The sequence below is a fragment of the Artemia sp. Qi Xiang Cuo genome, chromosome 2 (genome assembly GCF_049724085.1).
Source record: "Artemia sp. Qi Xiang Cuo chromosome 2, ASM4972408v1, whole genome shotgun sequence".
In the NCBI taxonomy this organism is placed as follows: domain Eukaryota; kingdom Metazoa; phylum Arthropoda; class Branchiopoda; order Anostraca; family Artemiidae; genus Artemia; species Artemia sp. Qi Xiang Cuo.
Genome location: NC_142795.1, coordinates 9,184,355 through 9,203,374, shown reverse-complemented (window position 1 = coordinate 9,203,374; position 19,020 = coordinate 9,184,355). Strand labels below are relative to the sequence as shown.

Here is a 19,020-nt window from a genome sequence, read left to right as displayed (position 1 = left end):
AAATAATAAGAATATTTTTTTACTTTTTGTTGACTTGAAATCATATAAATCGTACAGTATTTCTTTCATGTTTATGACCAAGAAAACTGCAACCATTTGAAAAGATTTCTCTTTTAGTATCTTTTGGGTTTTGGAAACGAATTCGTCAGTGAGGATCCTCGCTGTCCTGGCTCTCTCCCAGAAGGCCAAAACAGCCCACAGAAGTGTCCATACGGACTGTATGCCGAGCAGTTATCAGGAACTGCTTTTACCGGTAAAGTCATTGTCTGATGTTTAATAATGAACAGACATTTAATAATCCAACTATTTAAAGAAAATATTTCAAAACAGGAATGCCAATTGGGGAGAGGGCGACTTTCCCCTGGATTATTTTGCCCCCTTCTGGATTAAAAATACTTCTTTTTGGCCTTTTCAGTAATATATATATATATATATATATATATATATATATATATATATATATATATATATATATATATATATATATATATATATATATATATATATATATATATATATATATATATATATATATATATATATATATATATATATATATATATATATATATATATATATATATATATATATATATATATATATATATATATATATATTATATATATATATATATATATATATATATATATATATATATATATATATATATGACAACCGCCAAGGGGGAAACTACCCTTCCTTGCGTGGTTGCACTTCCATTTTTAGCATTTTTACTTAATTTTATATGAATTTATCGAACAAAACAAGTTATCAAAACCCAATTCTAGCTAAGCAAATGTATCGTAAATTATAGGCCATTTTTTCCTAAATTTTGTGATTGTTTTAGGTAGGTTTTGAAGTTACATTTAAGTACTTGATGACCATATTTAACTATTGGAGACCCCTCGGTATTATATTTCTAAATTTGTTGTAACTTTTTTGCATTTGAAACCTTTCTTATCACCGTATTGGTGAGGGATAGGGGGATAGGAACTTACAATTTCAGTTTGCAATTTTGGAACTTTAAAATTTGTGTAATTTAAATTTTTTAAAACTTAGAAATTTTTGCATTTGTGTAATTGTGACTTTTATACCTTCTTTTTATCGACAGATCTGTGTAAGTGTATATAAAAACTGCACGAAAGTGACTGAACCAACACCAGGATGAGGAGGATCATCCCCTGGGATCTGAAACTTATTTTACTACATTTTTCAAGACAGATTTTATTTGATAGAATGTCGCAAATAGAGGAAAAAGGAAAGCTAAAAGTGAAAAAATAAAGATAATAGTTCAAAAAAATGCTTTTGGATTTAGCTGGGATCTCTACCAAAGTATCTTTATTATTACATGTTTTGCTTATGAAGCGTATTAAAAAAATAATAATAATAAACAGAAGAATGTATCAGTGGTATCAGAATTGGAATTTACGGTATAAGTCATTTTGAATAATTTTTTAAGAAGCTAATCTCTATAAGCTCAATTGTTCAGCCAAAACTAGCTACAACACCAAATTTGAAGAAAAAAAATCTTACCAAATATGTACTGACATCCCCTTAGCCAAAGTTTTCATATAAGTTTCAGGCAGATGGAAAAAAATCCACCCTTTTTTAAGTCCCCTTTGTTATAGGAGGGACCAATTTCAAATGGAACAATCCTTTCAATGACTTTTTGTAGCAGTTGTCCCCTTGACCCAAGGACTTGTGGTTATAAATTTCAAATTGACTAGGGAACAAAGTTTGTGTAGCTCATTTCTAGGCCCCTATCCCCCTTTCCAAAGCAAAATTTTGATGATCTTCTTGACCTAGGAAACAATCCCTAAGACTTTTAGACCACTGGACTCCCAAGATCGGACATGCCCCTCTTTTTTCTACCATTAGATCTACACGTAAAGAATTGCCAGATTACATAATTTTTGGATCTTTTTCAAGGGACTTTAGGGGTTATATCATCCATGGATGTATATTTATTGATATTTTTTACTATTCCGAACAAAATAGCTAACTCAAAATGTCGATCAGAACCCTATTGTAATTTATTCTTAGTGCCAATCTAGTGCTGAAAATTACCAATGGATATTATCGCAGAAACTACTCCAAAGTTCCTCAAAATTCCCATAAAAATTCAACAAACAAGTTGTCCTAAAAAATTTGATTCAAAATCACTAGTTGACTCTAGACATTTGATTTGCGCAATAATTTTTTTATCTAAATTTTCTTAGCTCAAGATTATTATCAGTTTTTTTGCAAAACTAATTCAAGGATCACTATAAAAGTAAATTTGCTATCACACAATAATTTCTTTTACAGCTCCAAGGGAACATAATGAGCGAACATGGTTCTACAGAATTCGCCCGTCTGTGCTGCACAAACCGTTTCAACCAGTAGAAACTGCTAACAAAATGACAATAAAATGGAGTGAAAACCCTCCAAATCCAAACCAAGTAAGAGATATATATTACATCTTTTGAGCATACACCTCCAATTTATTGAAAATTGTAAGTTTCCGGAAGGAAAAAAAAGAAGTTCCAGCATTTCTTGATCTTACAAACATTTACGTTGGGCAGAAGCCTAACAGCCCAGGCTCCTAATATTTCCAAATTTTTAAGATCTGCATATTTTCCATATAATTTGCCTGAGTGTTTTCAAGGATGCGAGGTGTATTTCCCCCAGAACATCCCCCCGAAAATCTTCTTCCTCGGAAAATTCCCCCACCCTTGTAGAAAATTCCCCCCACATGTAACATTGAGTAGCCACAGAGAAATTACAAGCAGAAATAATGTAAAAAGAAGGAACTAGAATGTTCTAAAAATATTCCAAAATATAGGCAGAATATGGGGTGTATAATATCTTTCAGTATTTATTTCTACATTTTTATTTATTTTAAGTCTTTTTTCGTGTTTCTGGAGTTTGAGATTTCATAGCATGATAAAATAAAGGTTGAGATTCGGGTTTTGGGGAATTTCAACCCAGAAGGCAAATTTTATTAGAAATTTCAAAATTTTTAAACAAAATAGTTATGTCACAATTTTTAGTCGATATCACAGGGATTAGAGGAGGGCCTGATAGTAGAAAAGGAGCCAAGAGGGGGGCTGATTGCCCTCCAGTATCTTTGGACCTTTAAAAACGACACTTGAACTTTCAATTTCCAATCTAATGAGCCCCCTACCAAGTTTTTAGGATAGCCGCTTTCATTTGAAGTGGGTGGGAAAAAATTCGTTGCTACTTTTTTGGACTGCATTTGAGCGACAGCAAAATTTTAATTTGGTTCTGCGCTGTGTTTGATATACCTCAAATTTTCATATAAATTTCAGGCCAATTGAAAAAATTGGCCCTTTTCTGAGCACCCTTAGTTAAAGGAGGAATCAATTTCAAAGGGAAAAATCCTTTTAATAATTTTTTGTAGCATTAGTCCCCTTGGCCCAAGAATTTACGGCTATAAATCTCAAATTGATCAGGGAAAGAAATTTTTGTGGCTTATTTATAGGCCCCCAAATCCCTCTCCTTCCCAATACAAAATATTGATGATCTGTTTGACCTAGAAAATAATCCCTAAAAGTTTCACACCAGTGAACTCCTAAAATATAAATTTACCCCTTTTTTCCACTATAAGATCTATTTGTAAAGAATTGACAGTTCGTACAGTTTTCGGACCTTATTCCAGGGAACCAGGAGGGTTTTATCATCCAAAGATGCACGTGTATTGATACTTTCAACTACTCTGGATAAAATAGCTACCTCAAAATGTTGATCATATGTTCTAAAGGGTTACATAACTACTGGCTACCAAAACAGGCTCTAGGGCGTGGGGTGGTTGCTCTCCAATCACTTTTGACCTTTAGAAACGACACTAGAATTATCAATTTCCGATGGAACGACTATCTTCCGAAGTTTTGTGATCATCAGGGGGGCAAGGAGCCCCCCCCCCTTACCTAATAAATTCTGCTCGTTTTAGGGTTTAATGTTGTTCTTTTCTTTCATGTGATAATACTTTTTGCTATTTGTTTAATAGCAAAAAAAGACAGTCTTATCACTTACCAAGCTTCTAGAGATCTTTCGCTAGGCCAAGATATCGAGATTTTGCTAAGGGTATTCTCTGGAAACGGGATGCATAGCTGAGTAAAGCAAAAGACGCTATGCACGTCTGCCATTTCCCATGAACTGCTTGGGAGATTGAGTTGAATCTTCCAGGAGTGTTCGATGTCAATATGACCTCAAATTCTGAATTAAGGAAGAGAGCAAAGGTAAACCGAAAAACTCTGTGTGTATCCAGTCGTCGAAATAAAAAGCGCAGAATCACTTTTATTTTTAAAAATTGACTAGCCTTGTGAAATTATTATATTTAAACTTAATTTAATTATAATTAAATTAAGTTAAGATTTATTCTTCATTAGATACATATATAATATTACATGTTATTATTCCCCCAAAGGCTCATTGGCCTGTAAAGAAGGGGGAAGACCAATGAGTCGCTTACTCAGAGATGAAAAGCAAAAGAAAATTTAAAATGATCACTTACTCACATACGAAGGAGAAGAAACGAAAATACAGATAAAATGAAAACTATAGAAAAAAAATTAATTAGATTAAATAGACTAAAACAATAATAATAAAAAATAAAAACATAAATAAAAAAATAACTTTTACGAAGCCAAAGAATTTTTAACAGTTTTTTTAAACGAGCCGAATGAGTGGCACTCTCGAGCTGATTCTTAGCTCGAGAGTGCTTATTCCAAATAATATGACACGCCATTAGAGGATTACAATCTGACCTTATGCAAGGAGTAAATGGAACTTGAACATGGTCTGTCATATTGCGAAGATTAAAATTATTTTAATCAGAGGTAAAAGATAGCGGAACACTTAGGGACCGGGGGAGGTCACCATGAAGCTGAGAAAAAGTAAAATATGTACATGAAAGAATGTATGGTGACTCAAGATCATGTAATGGTGTAACTAATGAACGATTAGTTTCCTGTATGAGGTTTCTAGCTTTATTGTAAACCTTAGAAAGTGGTTTTAACAGTAAAGGAAAGGTTGGCATCCACACTATTAGACAGTAAGAAACGTAAGATTGGATCAAGCAGTTAAAAAGGATTTTCAAAATCCTTACAAAAGAGTTAAAAGGAGTTTGAACTTAAAAGGAGTTAAGTTAAAAGGAGTTTGAAAGATCTCCTTATTCCAAATTATAATTTCAATAACATGGAGCCAAACTCTAAGCCAGAACCAAGCAAATTTAAAGTTGACAGAACTCCTTATTACAAGTAATGCCAGCAAGAGTCTAAATAAAGAATGCTTTAAAAATGTCATTAAACCCTGTTCACAAAAAAGGTACTGGATATCATCCGCTAGGCGTACCATCAGAACATTTCTTTTTCGCGTCTGAAGTATATTTAAGTTTTTTTTTTTTTTTTTTTTTTTTTTTTTTTTTTTTTTAATTTCCCGTGGTCTTGGTTTGGTACCCTCAATTATAATACATGATATCAGTTCACCCTTTTCGATCGGGAAAGTGTCCACAAGGCGTACATAAGAAGCTTCTCCCGTCAAAAGTACCTCTAGGGGTATTAAAAAAAGAAAAAAGTAATAATAAAAATAATCCTAGATGATGAATAGAAATAACGTGTTTTTTTTTAAATGGAATTAAAGAGCTGCATTAAAAAAAGATTAACCAAAATTATTCTGTATATGAGGAAAGCCATCCCGTCCTCAACACCTCGGTCTTTGCACTAAAGCTTTTTAATGCCTTCAAAAAGCCTGTTATTTCATAAAACATAAAATCGCGAAGAAAGGAAGAAAACGGACAATTAACAGTGAAAAAATTGTCCTCGCTTTCTTCCTTTCTTCGTGATTTTATGTTTTATCATGATTAGCCAGTGTGGTCACAAAAATTATTTACCTGTTATTATAGGCAGCGCGCTAGCGCTGCCTAAGTAAAGAACGATGTGGGCACAATGTGTTGTTTTTTGTTTTTTTTTCTCCATACCCGGGTACTTCGGATCGAAGGAGTTGTCGTAGTAATTTTGAAAAAGGCTTATTTGATTGGAAATTGGAGTGGCTAGTGCCCTTTTTAATAGTCGAAAGTGATTGGAGGGCAACTAGCCCCCCACGCCCATCATTCCCCCAAGCATACCCAATCAAAATTTTGAGATAGCCATTTTGTTCAGCGTAGTTGATTTCCCGATAGAAAATATGTTTTTGAGGAGGACACTCCCCCACAGCCCTCAGGGCAAGGGTTTAAAATAATGCCCTGGGGTATATAAGATTTTTATACAAGGCGTTGTCGTAGAAACTTCAAAACAGGCTCATTCGATTGGAAATTTAAAAGGCTAGTCGAAAACCTTTTTAATAGTCGAAAGTGATTGGAGGGCAACTAGCCCCCCCCCCCGACGCCCATCAATCCCCCAAACACATCCAATCAAAATTTTGAGATAGCCCTTTTGTTCAGCGGAGTTAATTTCCAGATATAAAAAATGTTTTTATGGAGGTCAATCCCCCAAATCCCACAAGGCATTGATTTTGAGTTAAGCCATGGGGGCATATAAGGTGTTTATAGACGGCGTTGTCGTAAAAACTTAAAAACAGGCTCATTCGATTGGAAATTCAAAGGGCTAGTGCCCATTTTTAATAGTCGAAAGTGATTGGAGGGCAGTTAGCCCCCCCCCATGCCCATCATTACCCCAAACACATCCTCAGGGCAAGGGTTTTAAGTTATGCCCTGGGGGTGTATTAGGTTTTCAAAGAAGGCGTTTTCCACATAGAAAATATGTTTTTGAGGAGGACACTCCCTCGCAACCCTCAGGGCAAGGGTTTTAAGTTATGCCCTGGGGGCACATAAGGTTTTTATAGAAGGTTTTGTCGTAGAAACTTCAAAACAGGCTCATTCGATTGAAAATTCAAAGCGCTAGTACGCTTTTTAATAGTCGAAAGTGATTGGAGGGCAACTAGACCCCCCTACGCCAATCATTCCCCCAAACACATGCAATAACAATTTTTAGATAGCCATTATGTTAAACGTAGTTGATTTCCAGATAGAAAAAATGTTTTTGAGGAGGACACTCCCTCTCAACCCTCAGGGTAAGGGTTTTGAGTTATGCCCTGGGAGCATTTATGGTTTTTATAGAAGGTGTTATAGTAGGAACTTCAAAACAGGGTCATTCGATTGGAAGGTTTATTAAATCTTTAAAAAAAACAAAAAGATTTAAATTATTATTTTCTTTTTCCTGAAAAGACTATGTCAATATAAAACGAACAGAAATTAATTAAAAAAACTTTTTCCGCAAAATAAGTTTTTCAAAGAAAAGTAAAGAACTCCATTAAACAAAAAATTAGCAAAAATAAAATCAAATGATCTACCAAGCTCGAAACTACCACAATTCAGCATCGATAAATAAATGAAACCCAAAACGAACAGAAATTACAATAAATAACCGAGTCAAACTCAAAACGAGCAGATATTAACATAAGTTGGGCGCAAAACCCCTATGCCTTCTCAAGGCCAGAACAAAATTTGCACTTTACTGAAAAAATCCAAATCTACTGAAATTTACTGAAGTAATCCAAATTTTAATATTATTTGATTTATTAAAGTTATAAAAGTAAAAACATTTATATTTTTTTCAGTACAGTGCAAATTTTGTTCTGGCCATGGGAAGGCATAGGGGTTTTGCGCCCAACTTATGTTAATTTCTGCTCGTTTTGAGTTTGAATCTGTTATTTATTGTAATTTGTTCGTTTTGGGTTTCATTTATTTATCGATGCTGAATTGTGGTAGTTTCGAGCTTGGTAGGTTATTTGATTATGTTTTTGCTCATTTTTTGTTTAATGGATTTCTTTATTTTTCTTTGAAAAACTTATTTTGTGGAAAAAGTTTTTTTAATTAATTCCAATTCAACGGCCCTTGTGTTTCAGCAGTCGTTCTTATTTAGGTCAAAATTTTGAAAAACTTTTGGCCAACTTTTGAATACTTAGTCAACATTTTTTATGAATAGTAGTTTTGTTGAATAGTTTCTTTAAAGAATTATAAACACAGAATTTCGGGTGGACGGATAGGGGCATTATTGCTAATACGAATTAAAGCTCAGCCTGAACTTTGATATTTTACACGGGCAAAACCATCACGCCCTCTACAATAGGGCTCTCTGTTCCTTAAATATATTGTACACACATGTCAATACATTAAAACATTTATATAAATAGGAAAAGAGAAATATTACCAATTAGAATTGCTGAGTTCCTAGTTGAATTTCCCACTTCCCATGAAATTTCCTGGCGAGGCTCTTGCCTCTAAATAAAGCTCTAAATTAAATGCCCGAAACACATTTTTTTTGCTATAAGAAGGAAGTCATAACGTCGCAGCACCCTTATTGAGGCTTATTCTAAACCCCCTGGTCTAAACGAAGGGAGGTGAGATATTAATTCCTGCCCTTCCCCACTGTCCCTTCTTATATTTATCTGAAGGCTCAAGGAGATTTAGACAATTTGTGCATTGAAATGCGCTCTTTTAGGCATCTGGCATACCCCTCCCCCCTCCAGCACAATGACCCACTGCCCCTTCTTCATATTAACTGCTGTACAATTATACATCTTTCTTTTTTCTTTCTTTTTGGTCTTAATTTCCTTTGGTCTCCTCAATTTTATATGTGGGGCAAATTTTCTGGACGCGAATTTTCCGGGGGTTTTCCCGAGGATAGTACGCCTGCACCTTTTTTTAAGTACCAAAGACAGCGAAAATGAAATGTGATTGTTTGACCTGGTTAAAATTGAACCTACACAACCACATATATCTTTAAAATTGAAGACAACTGGAGGACTCAATTTTCAGTGAAAAAGTCCTACATATGCAGTAATAAAGTTTTTAATAGTTTTGGGAACCCGAATAGAAAAAAAAAAAAAAACGTACGCAGAAAACCATCAAAAATACTCTTGAAACATATGGCACCAAACAACCCAAAAGGTTTAGATTTCTTAAAAAATATAATCTATAATTAAAATAATATAATATAAAATAAAAGGGAATCAATATATATAATAGGAAATATAATATACTATAAAATATAATCAGGGCCGAATCTCCAGCATTTTTATTGGGGGGAGGGGGGCAAGAGGGGTTCATATCTGGATAGTCAAAGGGCATGGGATGTATAATATTTTTTATAATATTAAATAATAGGTATTTCTGGCATAAAATGTATTTAGAAAGTGATTTCATAAAAATTTGTAATTACTGTAAGAGCTGTAACTAGATTAATGCATTATACACGGCGACCAAGGGAATTCCATTTGCATAATTCAATAGAGTTAAGTATCAAAAATAGTTTGCAGAGACTTTATGGCTGTAAATGTTTTCCAAGTCTCTTCTAAATGTTTTTAAAATGTGATAAATATCCAGTAACCCTGCTCTCCCCAAATATTGTGCCTTGTTTTGGTCAAATTTATAAAACATTTACATTTTTAAGATGCGATGGAAGCCTTTCGATATGCCTTCAGAGACCGATGGGGACATAGACTTCGTTGCTGGGCTTCATACACTCTGTGGCGCTGGAGATCCTAAGCTGAGAAACGGCCTAGCAATTCATATCTATGCTTGCAATACATCGATGAGGGATTCATGCCTCTATAATTCTGACGGAGATTTCTTAATTGGTAATGTACTCTAAATAATAACCCTTTCAGACGCATTGGGAAACGCTCTAAAACTGAATTTTACCTTGGGAAAATCGATCGGTTTATGGAGTATGAATTTTTCTAGTTTCCCTATGGTACCGATCGGTTTTCCGTGTATCGGGAAGCAAAAATAAGCAAATATTTTTGAAAGTGAAAAACACGTCAGTGGCTAAGCACGCAAAAGCTTGAGGTTTGGTGGTTCTTGTTCAGAACCACCAGTTTTTGTACACTATTAGTAATGCTCTAAAAAAGGCAACGTTCTATCCCCATCCTTTTCAATTAAATAATTGACTGGATTATGGAGAGAATTATCAGCACCCACAAAGAAGTAACGGTCATAAAAGATGGTCTGGTCACTGACTTAGATTATGCGGAAGATATTATCCTCGCCGAGGATGACCCTTTGGAAGCCCAAATGATGAGGGACAAAGCTGCATGCTGCTCTGCAATGTCGGATTAAGTTAACCTCAGCGTTAAGTTAACCAGTTGACCCAACAAAGAACGAAGTGATTTTTGCCAATTCCGAGTCTCACCTTTCGATATTCCTAGAGCAACTTACGGAATTTGTCTACCTCGGATCTTTGTTGATTCGGATGGGTGATCTGATCAAGAAATTGAAAGGTGTATTAGTCTAGCCTCTGCCAGCTTTTCTCACCTCAATATCGCTAAGGAAGTGTCGAAGATACACCTCACTACAAAAATAGAGTCTACGAGGCGATCATCAGCAGTACTCTTCTGTGTGGGTGCGATACGTGGGTTGTTAAAGTTCGAAATTTTAATTCGAAATATTTAAAGTTCGAAATACTGTTAAAGATCAACATACTAAAGTTTGAAGAACTAAGCTGGATGTTTTGATTACGGCTGTCTTCGTCGTATTCTACGTGTCCAATGCCGTGAGTGAGTATCGAACGAACAGAACGAAGAAACAGAAATAGAATAACGCCATTAACGAACAGTAATTATTCTGTATATGTGAAGGGCTTCTCCATTCTCAATATCCGGCTCTTTACGCTAAAGTTCGATATTTTATCCTAATTTTTTAAGAATGATTCCTGAAAGCCAAGGGCCGTGTAATTAGAATCAGAAACTTTTTTAGAAGTACTTAAAAAAGTTTAGGGTGAAGAGTGGGGATTGAGGAGGGGGTAGCCCCCTCATATAAGGAATGCTTTCTGTTCATTTTAAGTTTCAATGTTGCACCTTATTTTCAGAAAAAAAAATTCTTTTTTTTTTATTTAATATCAGATGCATCAAACCGACTTGAATATCAACTTCTTTACATTAACCTAAGTTCAGTATGCGCGAGTGATTTTAGAATAACTTAAACCCGTTTATAAGAAAGATTATAAGAGTAATACCGGGGTCACAGTATAGTCACATTTGTCAATAAAATTTAAATTACGCACGATTCGACCGCCAATTATGCACACACCGTTCGTACTTTCTCGAATTGAACATTGTTCAACTTTCAAGCATAAAATTAATGATTGACCAATCAGCGATTTTTTTAAAATAGAAAAGATGGAAGCTTAGAACTAGTTTTCTACATGTAACAGGAATCTGACAAAAGATAAGAAAACGTAGGATTAGCAGAGGAGGGTTGGGGACAAATTAGTGTTGATTCAATTGACCTTTTTAGCTTTTCAGATTGGGTTTCAAACCAATTTCTAACCATTTTAATTTTCCAGTTATGAAATACAAGGGTGATGTTAATCAAGAAAAACCCATGTCATTCACCAAACTTTGCTTTTTGATAGGCAAATATGAAATTTTTTGACTCGGGCATAAGTGTAATAATTACACTTGATTTTAGTACTTTATTTGATTTATTCTGTTAATTTTGTTTTTGTTCTATTAACTTTATTTATTTTTATTTCATTTAATTACATTTAATTTTATACAAGGAATTGGTTTATTTTCTATAGAAAAAGGAAATTACTTAGCATGATTATATGAGGTATGATATGAGGCTTGATTATGAGGCATGATTATATGAGGTATATAGATATGAGGCTTGACACACCATTTTAGGACAAAGACATCGTGATTTCAGGAAAGGAAGAGGTTGCGTCGACCAAATTTTATCTTTTAGATTAATAATTGGAAAGTGTCTAAGTCATCTGATCCCTTTAGAATTCAGTTTTACAGATTACGAAGAGTCGTTTGATTCAGCTGAGAGATGAATTTTAGTAAAGGTCCCAGTCATTACTGTGGTCTACCAGATAAGAATATAAAAAGGACTAGTGACTACGGGAGTATAAAAGGGACTACGGGAATAATATTATTGCGATCAAGGTAGGGAGGGAGTTTAGTAAAATCAGGAGTTAAGCAAGGCTATGTCCTATACCTGTTTTTGTAGAATTGTTTTGACTGGGTTTATCCTAAGGAACATGGCAAAGTCTAATGGAGATCAAGGCATTAAATGGGAAGGTAAAACTTTCCTAGATTGGAATTAGGCCGATGGCTTGAATATCCTAGAGAATGTTATTAGTGAAATGAATGAATTTTTGGAAGTTTTCGGAATTTACGGTGCAAAAATTAATTTGAAAATTAAAGTTAAGAAGATTAAATCACTTAGACTATAAATCAATGAGGGTGAAGAGGCGATGTTAGGTAACTAAAAAATCGATCAAGTAGACTGCACTATGGTGGCTGCACTTACCTTGGTATTATTTAGCAAAGATACACTGAAGAAGTAAACAGTAAAGTAGCCATGGTGCAGGTGTTTTTTTGCAGGCGAAGAAAAGGTTGGAGGAAAAGACATATAAAACTGATAACTAAGATTATGATCTTGAAAGCCTAGGTTATAGCAGTGGTCACGTGTGTCTCTGAAACAGAGGCACTTTTAAAGGTCGAGGCCGAGGATCTGTTAAATATTTTGCAGGGGAACTCTCTGAGAAGTGCTCGTTGGACTAACTTTATAATTAATAACACCTTAATTATAAATCAAACAAGGCCATAAGTTGCAATATTCAATAGTACACGTCGCAAGACAAATGACACAAGTATTAGGGCTAATCTACTCCCACCTCCCCCTCCCCCAAAAAAGAAAATACTTTTCTTTGTTCAACTCTTCATTAATACTTTTACAAATCTGAACAACTGTCCTTTATCAAACAATAAACACTGCAAAAAATCTAGCTCCTCCGACTTAATGAAAATAAATATTAAGAGAGACAGGCCACTTTCTACGGATGAAGATTGATAGATTGCCAAAGATTGTGCTAATTGGTCATCAACTTGGGGCAAAAGGAAAGCAGGTTGTCCCTTAATTGGACCGGGAAGAGGTCACATGAAAGGATCTAAAGAAAATAGGAACTTAATGGGAGGATGGAGGGAGCAAAGCTTTCGATTGGTTTGGGTAGAAGAGTGGTGTTCGCTGCTATGTAGGCCTCTGGCAGCTTGGTGCTACAATGAGTTGTTAGTAGTGGTAGTTGCAGTATGAGCGAGTAAGAAAAGAATTTTTTTTTTTATATTTTCATGGTGCTTAAATCCGTTTTTTTAATACAAGTAATATAATACCAAATAGAAAGTATCTTTAATGAAAATAAAACTAATAGGCCTACAGAGAAATCTGCTTACGTTTTGCTGTAGTCATAATCAGCGATCTCTAAAATTTCAATGAACAATACGTTATTCTAAAGCAGCCTTTCAATTCAAGCCAGAATATTTTTGTGAAAACGTTTATACCAAAAATGGTTTCAAATACTGGTTCCAATGGTTCAAATAATGGTTTCGAATACAAATGGTTTCAAATACTTCCATTTTAACATCATTACCATTGTGAAATGTATCATTATTACCCTCTTCTTAAATTGTTCCACTAATTTCAGCTTAAAACTAGAGCAGATAGAAGGCTATAATAGAAAGGGTTTTGATATATGAAAAAAATCGACTAATGTTTAAAATTTTAATCTCTATTGGAATTTATTTCAGTTTCATATAACTAGATATTCAAATACCACAATATATTCCTTATCTTCCGCTTTTTGGGTGATCTGTCTTTACAGAGATAATTAGATGTCTGAGTTTTAGTGTCAGTAAGTTAAGAAATGGACATGAGCAGCCATGCTATTGGAGGAGGAACAAGGGATCCGTAAAACATTTAGGGCTTTTTTCAAACCAACTTAAATGAACTGATTTTAAATACGGTTTGGAAGAAAATAGATTATGAGATTTAAGCATATTTGATCTAAATTTGTTTGTTCATGTTAAAATAAATCAGTCTTTTACCAGCTTAAGAAAACAGCTTATAACCATGCTTTGGGGGTAACGAGTGACATCAGGTAAATCTTTACCATCAAATAGGAATTGCTAAAAGAAAAGAAGGTTTACTCATTCTGTAAAGTAGCCTCTTATCTAAATTTTTCCATTAGCAATAGTAAAACCGTCAATCACAGAGCTTCAAACTAATAAATAAAAATCAAGACTGGGTTAAGAGCAGGGACAGAGCCAAAATATTGATTTGTTACTTTATTACAAATCGGACAAAAATTTTGGGAGGTGTCCAAGTTCAAAGCCCTTCCTGGATACGGCTTAGCATTAGACCCAAATTATTCAAAGCGGGCATGGTCAGATCAGGGGCAGCAGTTCAAAAGATGTACGGGTGGGGGGAGGAAAGTTTTTTTCAATTTAGAAAAAACGAAAATACAAAAAAAAGAATTTTTGCTAAAATCCAGGGGGATCGCGTATTTTTCTTCTTCTTTTTCAGTAAAAATTTGAGAAAACTTTTTTTTTCAAAATAAGGGAGGAGGGACGATTACCCCCATTCCCACAATTAGTACTCCTGGGTCAGATTTTTTTTATGAAAGGTGAATTTTTGACGCCGCTGTAGTTCAACTTCTATTTCTGATATTTTCAGTACCTCAAAGTGGCATTCTGCGCATAACTACTGAGATGGGCAAGCTAGATGTGAGTCCAAATGAGATTGCTGTAATCCAACAGGGGATAAAATTTAATGTTGCTGTTGATGGTCCCACCCGTGGATACGTGCTTGAAGTGTACAATGGCCATTTTCAGCTTCCTTATTTGGGACCCATTGGTAAGTGTGGAAATTATTACTCATCAATATAAGTCATTTTATCAAATCATTGCTCAAACTAAAAATATATGATGCGAATGGATCCAAATTATATATGGAATTTATAAATTTTTATTATTCAGTTGTGAAAATTATTAATATATTTGATCACAAAATTTTTCAGAGGTGAGATCCGTGACGTCGTGTACAATCAATATTAAGTTGAGTTCTTAGTATTTTGAGGTTGTATTGTCGAATAGTATGTGGTAACAAAGTTTAAGTAAAGAGCGGCTTGTACAATTACTTATGTAGCCTCTCATTGTCAGGGGTTAGACAGGGAGTGGCTTTAAATTTTATCAGTTGTTCCATTTTACTGGCTCCATAAATTTTACGGCTGAATATTTAAATTTCATGACAAATCACAGGCTTCGTAAGTAAAAAGCTGTTTATTGGAGAATATTTTCGTGCATCTAAAAAAGAAAATAATTAAAAAGAATGTTTGCGTTTTTCCCCTCTGTTCAAGAATGGATGACTTAGATTATACCGATGATTTGAGCGTTTTATATGAAAAAATTTGCAAAATTAATGAATTTTCTGTCCCAATCCGAATTCAAATTCTGTTCCATTTCTTTAAGAATGACTCCTGAAACCCTATGTTATGTTAATTAGAACAATAAGAAGCTTTTTTTAAAAATACTAAAAAACTTTAGCGTAAAGAATAAAGTGTTGAGGAGGAGTAATCTCCCTCATTTGTGTAAAAATTTCGGTTCGGATTAAGCTGTAATTCTGCACCCTAATTTCAGTTAAAAATTTTTTTATTTATTTAATCTTACGTAAAGGCACTGTTTTTGTACCGCTATCGTTTGGCCACTTAGATGCTGAAACCGGGGCCGAAAAAAGTTACGCGTGTAACGTCTACAAGTAAACCCTTAATACCAATGAAACTTGATCACTAGCACTAAGTATGTCCATTTTCAGCATAGCTGAACCTTGGTATTACTAATCCTCAACGGGAACAGGCCCATAGCAATTCTATTTAATGTCACATTTTTGTTTTGTTCTTAGGAGCAAACGGGTTGGCAAATCCTCGTGATTTTTTGCATCCAGTGGCATGGTACGAAGACAGAGATGTTGATACATATAAAATCATTTCCAAATATCAGGGAAACCTCTTTTGTGCTACACAAGGCCATAGTCCGTTCGATGTTGTGGCTTGGCATGGAAATTATGCTCCATACAAATATGATTTGTCACGTTTTATGGTTATTAACTCAGTGGAGTTTGATCATGCTGTAAGTAAGAATTTAACCATAATTAATTTGTGTGTATTCTTATTGTAGAATGTACTTGTTTTATTCTTTGTACAATGGATATCACTATTTCAAAAATATATAATAAATGGATTAGCTAGAAACCCAGTTCTCTGGATTTAATTTCTGGATTTATTTTACAATGTAGTAACATTAAGATTGTCAAATTAAGCAAAATAAACAAAAAAAAAACAGCACGAAATATTTACTCGAGAATTAAAAAAAAATGTAAAAAAATAGAAAAATGGAAAATAAAAAAACAGAAAAAAATAAAGCAGCAAAAACTATCTACTTGAGAAGCAAAAAGAAAGAAAGAAATAGAAAAAATTAAGACAATTTAAGAGCGATGTCATCGGATAAAAAATCTAAGGCCAAACCATGACAGAATTATAAAAGAAAATCTTAAAAAACAACTGATTTTCTGCCAGCAGGAAGAATCACAAGCGCAATCAAACGAATATTTCGTTTAAATACAACAACCGATCTCCAGCGCTGGGAAATAGAAAGATTCTAAACCACAACAACTTGTAAAAAGGATTTTCTTCTTTGTTAATATCACTGGAGTAGTATTCTGATGTGTTTGCAGCTATTTTGACGTTATCAAAACACATTTTTTTGTAAGTTTCAGTCACAATTGGTTCGAGCCACTACTTACATAGTTTGTTACAACGAACCGTTTGATACATTTCACACAATCGAGCAGAATATAATCAAAACCAAGCAAAATCAACCAAAATAAAATAGTATAAACTATATATACGAGAGGTATCAACAAGGAAAGGAACAAAAAAAAGTCAGATTGTTCAAAAGCAATGTCACCGGACAAGAAGTACAAGTTATCATCTTGATGACAAATTAGAGTTTCAAACAGTTCGTGGTAACGAACTGTAAGTAAGGAGCGACCCAGCTCAATAGTAACCGAAACTCTAAAAACCGGAATTTTGATACTCATAGATACATCAATGGAATCAGATTTTTATGCTGATTTAAAATATATAAGTTTCAGTAAGTTTAGTCTTACCCATAAAAAAATACGCGCCTGAGAAAATTTGCCTTATTTTCGAAAAAAGGGGGAAACACCTCCAAAAAGTCTTAGAACTTTAATGAAAATCACACCATCGGATTCAGCTTATCATAAAACCCTACTGCGGAAGTTTCAAGCTCCTATCTTCAAAAATGTGGAATTTTGTATTTTTGGTCAGAAGAAAGATCACAGATGCGTGTTTATTTATTTATTTTTTTTTTATTTCCCCAGGGGTGATCGTACCGATCCATTAATCCTAGAATATCGTAAGAGGGCTGATTTGAACGGAAATTAAAAGTTCTAGTACTCTTTATAAGTGGCCAAAAAAACTGGAGGGCAACTTGGCCCCCTCCCACGCTAATTTTTTCCCAAAGTAACCCAAACAAAATTTTGAGATAACCATTTTGTTCAGCATAGTCGAAAATTTAATAAATATGTCTTTGAGAATGACTTAATTCCCCAAAGTTCCCGAGGGAAGGGCTAGAAGTTATGAAATTTGCCCATTGTTTACATATAGTATCGGTTAATGGGAAGTATAAAGCCGTTTCAGGAGGGATTTTTTCCGATGGGGGGGATGTCGGAGGGGGGGGGGTTACGGGGGGGAGGATCCTTCCATGGAGGATGTTTCCATGGGGGAAGGGACATTTCTATGAAGGGGTTGCCGGATTTCACAGCATTATTTAAAAAACAATCAGAAATTAAATAAAAAAAACAAGTTTTTTCAACTGAAAGTAAGGAGCAACATTAAAACTTAAAAAAACAGAAATTATTGGGTATATGAGGGGGTTCGTCCCCTTCTCAATGCCTCGCCCTTTTCGCTAAAGTTTTTCTTAGTAGTTTCAAAAGAGCTATCTATTCTAATTAACCGGCCTTTTTAATTCAGGGGTTTGTGATTCGAACAAAATTTGAACTTTAGTGTAAAGAGCGAAGTATCGAATAGGGGGCGAACTACCTAACATACGTAATAAAATACATGAATATAGAAGTTCGTTACGTAAGTTAATTCGTAAGTTACGTCCGAGCAATATTTTGAGAAAGCCATTTAGCCCAAAAAAATAGAATTAGTATGCAAATTTCGTTTTAGTCATTCATGTACTATGAGTCAAAATCAAAGTTGCATGAATTCAAAAACGTCCAGAAATTAAATAAAAAACAAGTTTTATTTTAGCTGAAAGTAAGGAGCCACATCAAAAGTTAAAACGAACAGAAATTATTCCGTATATGAAGGAGCTGTTCCCCTCCTCAATACCTCGCTCTTTACGCTACAGTCTGAATCTGTCATACAACTTTATTATTTAAAACAATAAAAAACTTTAGCGTAAAGAGTGAAGTATTTAGGAGGGGACAGCCCCTATCATATACGGAATAAATTCTGTTCGTTTTAAGTTTTAATGTCGCTCCTCATGTTCAGTTAAAAATAGTTTTTTTTTGATTTAATAGTTCACAGTACCGGTAAGTCATAGAAGCATGAAAGCAGACATAAAATTTTGTTCAAGCTTTAAGTAAGACAGAAAAAACACAAGATATAATAGAAACTAGGATACAAGATAATAGAAATAGGATACAAGAAAACTGTGATTACAAGCCGGGGAGGGGACGAAGAGCCATAACCGGGCCAAGGCAAGGCTCATTCATAAGCCATAAAAGCAAGGCCTTATCCAGGGATATTTGCCCCCCCCAGCTGGAATGTTTGTCTGACTCGTAAAAACGTAAAAAATTCATGTAATCAAACTTTGATTTTTTTTTGTATCCCCCTCCCTCCCACCGAATGAAAATAGCCCCCTCCGAACAAAAGTCCTGGATACAGCCCTGCATACAAGTTCAATTTTTGATAAAAATAATCCGAATTCTCTCTTGTCCCCTTAGGGTAGAAGTCGAATTTGGGTTGGTCAAAAAAAGGAAGAAAAAAGATGTAATTATTCAATTCTAAAAATCTTATAAAATATTCTAAAAATCCAGTTGCACAAATGGGGATCCAGATTTTATAGTTTTGGTACTCTAATCAGTAG

The 19,020-nt window shown here is 34.3% G+C and overlaps 1 protein-coding gene across 2 annotated transcripts in view; it reads left to right on the top strand.

The window, feature by feature from the left end:
* hgo (homogentisate 1,2-dioxygenase) overlaps positions 1 to 19,020 on the top strand; it is a 34,067-nt gene that overhangs the window by 8,956 nt on the left and 6,091 nt on the right. For both annotated transcript variants that reach the window (XM_089098997.1, XM_089099000.1), the window contains exons 2-6: positions 118 to 253; positions 2,308 to 2,441; positions 9,453 to 9,639; positions 14,519 to 14,698; positions 15,743 to 15,969. In XM_089098997.1, the coding sequence (XP_088955123.1) occupies positions 118 to 253; positions 2,308 to 2,441; positions 9,453 to 9,639; positions 14,519 to 14,698; positions 15,743 to 15,969 (864 nt within the window). The remainder of the gene's footprint in view (positions 1 to 117; positions 254 to 2,307; positions 2,442 to 9,452; positions 9,640 to 14,518; positions 14,699 to 15,742; positions 15,970 to 19,020) is intronic.